A 9,747-nucleotide genomic window follows, 5' to 3' on the forward strand; every position below is an offset into this window, starting at 1 on the left:
GTTTAGGCATCAAGATCATTTCAAGTTATTATCTATTATAATTTTTTTTAATTATTTCAATTAGTTGTGTTATAGAATAATGAAAAACATAATTTTTTTTTCCAATTGGATGACTCATCAGACGATGATATGCAATAATAAGAGGACGGCCCACTAACAACTATTGAGAAGTCATCGACTACCAAAAAAATGTTAGCATTTAAACATGTGTTATTAAAGGAAAGCAGTTGATAAGCTTTCACAGATCCAATGAAGACGCAAAAGAACAAATAACCCCTATCTGAGGAAGGTCTTATGAACTCATGATTGGTTGAGGACTACTCAGAGTTCTTATTGTGGTACCATGGTCTTCAAATAATGATAGTTGACGTGTCTTCCTCAGGAGACTGAATGGAACGATAACCAATGTGAGCAAACTTTGGTGGACCCAAATTGTAATTCAAGAGCAATGGTTGAAAAACACGATATACACCATTCCTTTGTCTTCGTTCATATTGGATATTACTTTCAACTTATGGTCTAACTTATTTGCATACACAACACATTAAAGCTTTCATAGAAATACTCAGTAAATTTTTTGAGATAGTAATTGGATGACTATTACGACCTAATTCATTGCATATCTTCTAGAATGTTACAATAAGTTCAAAAGTTTGGGTGCAAATATGGAATGGCCATCGTTTTTCTTATATGAAATTAATGGTGTCTTACATATACAACCCAATGAATGCTTTTAGCCATTAAGTAGTGTCAACAAGGTGGTGTACAAATGTAAGTTGTTTAGGGTTTACGGTTATCGATAACTATACTTATTTCTCTTCATTGGTTGGTAGGTATTCATTCCCTTTAACTTCAACAATCAACACTAGGTGTACGATATATTGGATATCAACAATTAGAAGTTGTATGTATACGACTAGCTTAAAGAGAATGAAGAAGTTAATGATGTCATATAGGACACTAACATACCTAATGAAGACAATTAATTTTTATACATCAAAAGAAATCCAACCACTAGAGACTCCACCAATGTTACAATACAAGTCTGTTCATGACGTGCCAAAACAAGATGTAGCAAGTAGAGATTGTGCCCTTTTTTTGCTTATGTTTATAGAATACCTTACCCGAGATTGTTTATTGAACTTCACATCTGAACATTATAGGAGGCTAAGAAGGTGAGTAGTCGCAACCATATTCCAAGTGAGAGCCTTTAGTAAGTATTTAAGATTTAAGGTTTGTTTATTTATTCCCGGATTTTACTTAATTGGTCATATTTATTAAATTTTATTGGATTGTCAAAACACAAGTTTCGAGGATTTCACTTAAGGTATGGGTGGGCATGCATACAAATTGGATTTCATTTTATTATTGTTTCAGTGATGTATTTACTTTTTCTATTATAACTTCCTTTTGATTATTCTTTAATGCTTATTCATGAAATGAAATGAATTACAAAAACATGTTAATACAAAATACATGATATATGATACAATGAAATCCAATATATACATAAAATGGACAATAATAAATAAATGCCACGATAATTCTATTCTGCTATTTTGGGCCACTGTCATTGCATAAATGTAAGAGCCTGAAAATAAAAAATTAATAAATTAAAATTTAGACAAAACCCAACAGATAAATTAAACATGCAATATATATACACTTAAAATTACAATAAAGAAAATTAGCCATGATAATCTATTTGGCTATATTGGTTGCTCTATGACTACAATGACCTCGTCCTTATCCTCTACTTGATACACAAGACGAGCAAATCGTTGGCACCGAAGCTAGACTCAGACAATTTAAGTATTATGGCCAAGTTGATAACATCGACTATAGTTTTGTTGTTAGACTTCCTCTCCTTGTGAAGATCTTCTTACATAGTTGGAAGGACGATTAGACCGTCATTGTTTTATCATTAGAAGATAAATCGTAGGTATATTTGATGGTTCCTAAGTTGATTGATCCCCTAGTAGATTAACATTTTCTTTGTACACCTCTCATAAAAAATCTGTCAAATAATATGCACTGACCTATCATACACAGTCTAAAAGGTTATTATACCTTGTAACAATCATGGCGTATGCACATAGAATCTGAGAAAGTTGAAATCTCTTACAGTCACAAGTTCGGTGGAGAATATTCATGATGAACACCTGTTATCGTGAATCATGGACTTTATATTGTTTCATGTTGATGGGCTTTGAACACATATCCAGTAAGCTTACCCTCAGCTCATGGTGTTAATAGGTGAGATCTCTGACTTATAAAAACAACTAATAAACGCAATGAAAAGAGAACCTCAAACCAATTTTAGTCATACATACTAGCCATATTTTGCCTATTGAAAAATCAATATTGCATTGTGCTGCTCAAAAACTCAACTAATATGGTGATAGGCAAATCGCAAGTAGTCTGTATCAAAGCATTGAAAGACTCAGCAATATTAGTCGTCATAATGTTGTACTATTATCCTCTAAAGTGAGCATATGCCCATCTTTCATACCCAATGTCGGACAAATAGGCTACCACAATAAGATTTACCTAGGTAATTCTACTCATGGCAGCTTGGAAGTCCTTAAGACGATATGCCTTAGTAGTTTTTCATAATAATTCTTCAATATGTTCGGTTTTTTTAAACTGCGTATGCATGTTATCTTTTATGTGGTAATTACAAAATCTATTATAGGCATAAGGCAATACGTTCACTACCAAAAAAATTATTGAATGATGGCAAACAAAAATAATTGCCAAATCCAGAAAATCACCAACGCACATGTGTAGGTATGTCAAAAATAGGGCCCACTTATCAATTCTCTCCCTGTGCCCAAAGCGAATAAATTTGATTATAAGCATCCTTCGCAACAACAATGAAAATAGACTCAAGATACTTTTCTTTTAAGTATGAAGTATTAATACATATCACCAGACGACAGAATTGTTGGAATCCTCTTATTGAACAACCTATATACATGAAGAAAAATTTGAACCTATTTTTCAAATCGATATTAATATGTGTCATAGTTCTCAGGTTTTCAAGCTCCAAATTGTGACAATACTCACGCAATAGCATGAAAAACTCTTTGGGAGATCCTCATAATGTATTTAATGCATATGTTTTGGTACATCATGCTTGCATGTTAGAAATGTTGATTTTGTATCTATCTATCATGTCTAAAATAATTTTTTTCGGTCAACAAATGTGATCAACCACAAATATTAATTTAAGTACATTCCCCAATGACTTTACACCAGTTTGTCTATCCTGTGGTAATATTTGATCCCATGGACAAGTGTGTGTCTCATCCATACATTAGAACATCTAATTGTCTCTATTTTTCTCTCTCGTTATTTGTGCCCACCATTTACATTGTGGATGTACTCACTTAATCTCATACTATATATTATTAGAATGACCAACTTTCTATTGAATTCCTGTCTCTAATGCATATGTCTAAAATAATGTTTTCAATTCTGTCTTCAAATTATAAAACCTATCACTTGCAAATGGTTGTCCCTTCGTGTCATCTGATTACTAATACTTGTATTCTCAACATTAATAGTAAGCTCAAGAGCCCATTAAAATGAATTTGGATTGTGGATGTGACTTGGATATGCTCCAATATTTATAGAGTCATGATGTCTGGTGCTACCTTCGACCCCCTTATTACAAGCATGGTTTTGACTTCTACCAATGTCTTAGCTTGGAACACCGTACATGTCCTCATCAAACCTTGAGAATTCATCATCATCGTCATCATCTTCATTACCTTCTACTCCATAATCTTCATCCATGTGGTCATTATTATCATCATCACTATAATTCCCACCAAACTCTTGGAAACTTTGTAGTTGTGCCCACTTGTCTGTCAGACAATCCTCATTTTCTTCCTCATAAACATCTTCAGCTTGTTGATTGTCCCTTCTGTCAATTGGACTCTTGATAACATAGAGTTTGATCGATCCTTGTAAACTTATTGCTTCAACCATCAAATACTCCAGATCATCATTGTCTACAATCTTCATTGGACCCATATCACCTAGGGTAAATACGTGCACATTTAACTAACTTCAATCGAGTTATAGACGCTAGCTTATTCTTGTTATGAATCCTTCAAAATCAACATTTATGTCAATGCACAACCCTCTTTCATTCCCACCAACATATCTCATCACATTATCATCACCTAAATTCAATTGCCTTCGATAACGAATCTTAAATGTAACTTTTTCTATATTGGCTTAAAATAAACATTAAAACACCTATGTTAAAACCCTGGGCATTATAAGGCATGCAATGGATTGGTGTTGGCGTTAAACAATTGTGTTTAAACACCTGTGTTTAAACAGCATTTTTCCATGTGGGACCAAGGGGGTTGGTAGCCAACTCCTGGCTTACCGCCAATCTGTTCTTTGTTTGGTTTTCATCCAAAACTAGATTTTCGTATTTTTTAACCATCAATACAATATTAAACGACATTAAACAATACAACAACATGAAATCACAACATTAAACAATCTAACAATTTAAAATCACAACAAAATTATATTTCACACGAAATCATAAACATGAATCTACCTTACATTATTTGATTTTCAATTGTTAATTAAGAACACAAATAACATAAAAGCCTTAAATCAAGACTGACCTGAATGTGAATGATTTTGTTATGAAATCTTTGCAACAAATATGAATTCTCTAAAGAAATTTGGTAATTTTTTGTCTTTCCTTCCCTTATGTCTAAGTTGAATCTTTTTATAATGGCTAGTGATTTTTTTCTCCGAATTTCTCTCACGGGTTTTATTGTTCAATCACAGATGTTTTCTCTATTAAAAAATTATCATGCTTCAAATTTTTTTTCATGTTGCAAAAATTCATTTCTTTGCTAGAACACTGAGGAAAAAGAGAAAATATACTGTTGTGGTATTCTTTTTTTCTATATGAGTCTCTATAACAGTTACATCAACGGAGATATTTTGAAAAAAATAATTACTGTTATGATATTTTTGTTTAAGATTTGAGATGAGTAATATATATATATATATATTACACGGTTTAAAAAAAGGGTAAAAAATTTAATATCTCATGTGATATAATAGGTTATAGCAAGAAACACCAACTAATTCCGGATAATGAAAGTTTGGAGAATGGGACAGTGTGTTACGTTGTAGTTTATAATCAATACAAAAGGCAGCAACGACTAATGTGGATCTCCATTTCCAAGTCCGACAACCTTAATATTTTATATTTAAGTTGAATTGAATATAAACAATACACGTGATTTGGATCCTAATTAATCCCACAATCCAACTTTATTAAACTCCATTTGGTCGTCTTCAATATTTTAATGCTTGTCATTTTATTACATTGTATACCTACATGTATTAAAATTTCAAAAGACATTTGGGAGGGCGTGAAATTTGTCTTGTATTGTTAAAGCCAACCTAAAACTAGCATTTAGGATGAAACAGATATTGTGGAGGTATCATTTGAAAGCTAATTTTTTTCTAATGCACCCAAACATTAGTAAGTTAATTTGGTTGGTTGGACCTTGTTGTAAGAGGTTTCATGTGGGAAAGTAAACCTTTGTAGTTGTAACTGAAAGTTTTGTTGGGCTTGATCGAACCACTTCCATTCCATCCATCTTCCATTCTAAATTTTGATTTTTGATTTTAAATATTTAATATTTATGAGAAATACTGGTAGATATTATTGGGTTGGGGTTATATATTATTTATAGAGGAAGGAAAGAAAAGTATTGGTCCCAGTAAGAGCGACATGACAAAACACGAAAAAAGATAGGCCAAAGGACTATTTCCCACCCAAAGTATGCACAATTCGCAAGTTTCTCCCCCTTAACTTTGAAAATTTTATTTACCCACATATGGGCTGTTAGAATTAACTGAATCCGTTAGTTATATCATTTTCCCTCTCTAAACCCTAAAAACTAATAATTTCACCCCAACCCAAGTTTTAAAAAACAACATTTTCTCCTCTAAGGTTTTAAATTTTCAGATTCAATTTTTCAATGTTGTTTTTTTCTCTCTGACGACCTCCAAGTAACGCCTCTTTCTCTCTGGTGCGGTCTTCTTCTGGCGACTCTCCTGGGTGTGATCGTCGACGAAGACGAGTCGTCTTTGTCTCAACAGAGACCACTCATCTTCGTCGACGACCACTCCTAGGAGAGTCATCGGAAGGAGACCATGCCAGAGAGGAAGAGGTGTTGGAGGTCACCGGAGAGGAAGAAATGACGTCGAAAAATTGAATTTGAAAAATTGAAAACCCTAGGAGGGAAAATGCTATTTTTTAAAATTTGGATTAAGAAAAATTGTTAATTTTTAGGGTTTAGGAGAGAAAATTAAATCAAATTTAAGTTCTTTTTAATAATATAGATAAAATGATGATTTTATCTTTGAAACTATTAATTTTAATTATCCATAAATAGATAAATAAGATTTTCAAAATTAACTAAGAGAATTTTGAGAAAACAGCATCCCTTGGATGGGCAATAGTCCTTTGGCCAAAAAGATGTATGGGGAAGTTGGGTTGTGGTACCTTCATCAAGCACCTCCGCTGCACACTCAATTGAAATCAACCCATCTTTTTTAAATAACGGAAACACCCCTCGTCATCTTAATATCACCTTGAGTTTTTAATATATATTATTATTATTATTTATTAATTGGAGTAGGTAGGCCAAGATTTTATAGTATACTGTTACTTAAAAAAAAAAAAACACAAGATTTTATACTGTTAAACCCCAGCTCAGCCATCCTATTCAATCTGCAAAGCTGACAGAGCTTGTATGATCTAATTATCTGATAGGCCCTAGAGTTCTCCAGAAATTATGGTACATTTTGTTACTGCAGCTGCAGTACGTTTATCTACTCAACTGGGACCAATTTTATTACAATAAATAAAGAGATCCTGACGCTGCCTGCCTGCCTGCCTGCCTGCCTTCCTCTAGTTTTTATTACGCTACTTATCTAGTTTTGTCATTTTCTATCAACCTCACGTCTATTTTGATCTCTCACCGTTCAATACTCCTCGACACGCACAAAAGTTAATCCAATGGTTTAAAAACAGGGAATAGCAAGCAACACATGAACAAGTTATCTTTTTTATAAAGAATCTTTTCCTAAAACAATAAAATATTTATTAAATATTTTCACTTTCTCGTTTAACTCATTTTGACCGAAACTCCACTTTCCTTTCCCCTCTATATAAATCTTCTCAACCTCTCCTCTCTCTCTTCATACCCTCTTTGTTACAAAAATAACTCTTCCTTAATTTTCCTGTCTTTCTCTCCAACAATGGCAGAGACTCAATCTAAACGCCAGAGAGAAGAGGCAGAGATTGAGGACATTGAAGAAACAAAGCGCTACAAGTCGTATAGCCACATACTTTCTCTCCTTGAAGATGAAGAAGACGAGTCTTCATCGGACTTGTCATCCTTCATCACAAACCTGCAACAAGAAATTTCCTCAGACTTAATCTTTGATAATCTTCCTTGTCCAAACTCCACTGAGACCGACCATGAAAACAACCCTACAAACGCTTCTAGTACAACGTTGGAAGATTGTACTACAGAGTCTTCGACATCTTCTTGCTCAAAGGAAGATGTAGAAGATGATAGAGAGAGAGTTATTAGGCATCTTCTAGAAGCATCAGATGATGAGCTTGGGATTCCAAATATAGAAGTTGGGGTGAATAGCGCTGAGTATGGAGAAATAGGCTTCAGTGGTGGAGATGGAGGGTTTGCTCTAGGTGATGGATTGTGGGAGCTTGAAGATCAAACAGCTAACTACTATACCTTGTTACAGTCTCAACTATTCATGTAGCACTTGTTAAAAGGAAAAGAGGGAGAAATATTAGGGATTCAAAGTAATTATGGAAATCATGCAGGTACTGTACTGATTAGACAAATACAGGAATTATTTCCATCCCTCTTATTTTGTAGAAAGACTCATGCGACCCCTCTGTATCTTTTTAGAAGATTAAAATGGAGTAGAGGAAAAATGATTCATGTCGATGTCTTTTTTGTCTTTTTATTTCTCTTATATAGACCTAGTTTGTAGACGTCAACGATGGGAAAAGACCTTACTGTCCCTTAAAAGAGAAAACAAAGAAAGAAAAAGTATGGGCCCGTTAACTTCTGACTGGACGGTTAAAGAAAAGTACTGAGAGACGTTGAGGGTGTTGGTAGTAAGTTGTCAGTAATTCTGTGTTTTTTCTATTAGCCCTTACTTTTACATAATGACACATTTACTGCATCACTGTAACGTCACAGGCAAGGTTAGGCTTTCCTTCACTGGATGCTTTTCTATTTTAAAAATTAATCCAGCTATTATATAAAATGTATCCCAGGATAGAACTTCCAAGGTGACGCGTGTGTGATGTCTCAAAAAATACGATTGTATTGTCAGATGACAGATGTCTTTCAACTCAGTTAAATCTTCGGTTTATTGGTTAGTTATATTTTAATAAAATTAAGTGTGTGTGTATATATATATATATATATATATATATATATATATATATATATATAAAATTAAATAATAAAATAATTTAAAATTTAAAATAAAATAAAATATATATATTTTATATATTAAAAAAATAATACTCATAACCTTATTGGTTACTCAATATATTTTTATTCGTTAACAAAATTGTGTCAATAAAAGAAGGGCAGAGGGTTAACGGAGAAAAAAAATGTGATGTGATGGGGCCGACGTGGAAGTTGAGTAGAATAACGAATGTGGGGACCACAAAAGGCTGTGACATACTGACAAGGCTTTGGCAGTAGTCTATGTTTTGTCTGCCATGCCATGTTCATATGCATATGTGCATACATCATCATCGCTATGACATAGACATTAGCATGCTGAAATAACTCAAGCGATCATTACAATTATATATGCACATGGTTTATTATTATTTATCCAAGCAATCCTTACCTCTTATTAGGGCTGGATTTGAGTCGAGTCAGTTCGAGTTCGAGCTTGACTCAGCTCGGTTCGAATCCAAAATGAGTCGGGCTCTGCTCAACTCGATCAAGCTCGAGCCGAGCCCGAGCTGGCTCGGGTTGGCTCGGTATATTTTTTTAAAAATTTTTTATACAAAACGACGTCGTTTTGATCCCCATATATACATAAAACGGTGTTGTTTTGATATGAAAAATGAGTCGAGCCGAGCCATTACCTAGCCGAACCGAAAATGAGCCGAACTAGAGCTTAGTCGAATCCGACTCGAGTCGAACTCGAGCCGAACTCAAGCCGGCCATTAAAAAATCGAGCCGAGCCCGAGCTGGCTGCGAGTCGAGCTCGGTCAGCTCGGGCTTGGCTCGAATCCAGCCCTACCTCTTATCATGTATAACAAGTCAAAAAAAACTTCTTCTTACCCGAAGTTTCTCTTATCCCAATATATATATTTATAAAAATCCATACATTCACTTCTCCCTTGTTAAATTTAATCAAAATTATTAGTTATAAAACATAAAATTATTATTATTTTATTATTAAATTTAACAATCGAAAGCTATTCCCACTATCGATTGGCCTTCCCACTTTCTTCTCCTCTCGTCATCGACTTTCCCATCGTAGCAGTTTTATCGAGTAAAGATAAATTGACTTTGTTCAATGAAGAGATAAGTCGTCTTCGTCTCTTCGTCCAACGAAACTGCTATAATGAGAAGGTCTATGATGGGAGGAGGAGAGAGTGGAAAGGATGACCAATAAAGG

At 33.9% G+C, this 9,747-nt stretch overlaps 1 protein-coding gene across 1 annotated transcript; it reads left to right on the forward strand.

Annotated features, from left to right (window-relative positions):
- The first annotated feature begins 7,220 nt into the window (after positions 1-7,220).
- Positions 7,221-8,281, forward strand: LOC123213190. The gene has a single exon (XM_044632572.1). The coding sequence runs from the start codon at positions 7,321-7,323 to the stop codon at positions 7,846-7,848; it is 528 nt and encodes a 175-aa protein (XP_044488507.1). The 5' UTR covers positions 7,221-7,320; the 3' UTR covers positions 7,849-8,281.
- Positions 8,282-9,747: the final 1,466 nt, after the last annotated feature.

The sequence above is a fragment of the Mangifera indica genome, chromosome 4, assembly GCF_011075055.1.
Source record: "Mangifera indica cultivar Alphonso chromosome 4, CATAS_Mindica_2.1, whole genome shotgun sequence".
Classification (NCBI taxonomy): domain Eukaryota; kingdom Viridiplantae; phylum Streptophyta; class Magnoliopsida; order Sapindales; family Anacardiaceae; genus Mangifera; species Mangifera indica.

Coding starts and splice junctions, on each gene's coding strand:
- LOC123213190 (XM_044632572.1), top strand. CDS start 7,321: ATGGCAGAGACTCAATCTAAACGCCAGAGAGAAGAGGCAGAGATTGAG.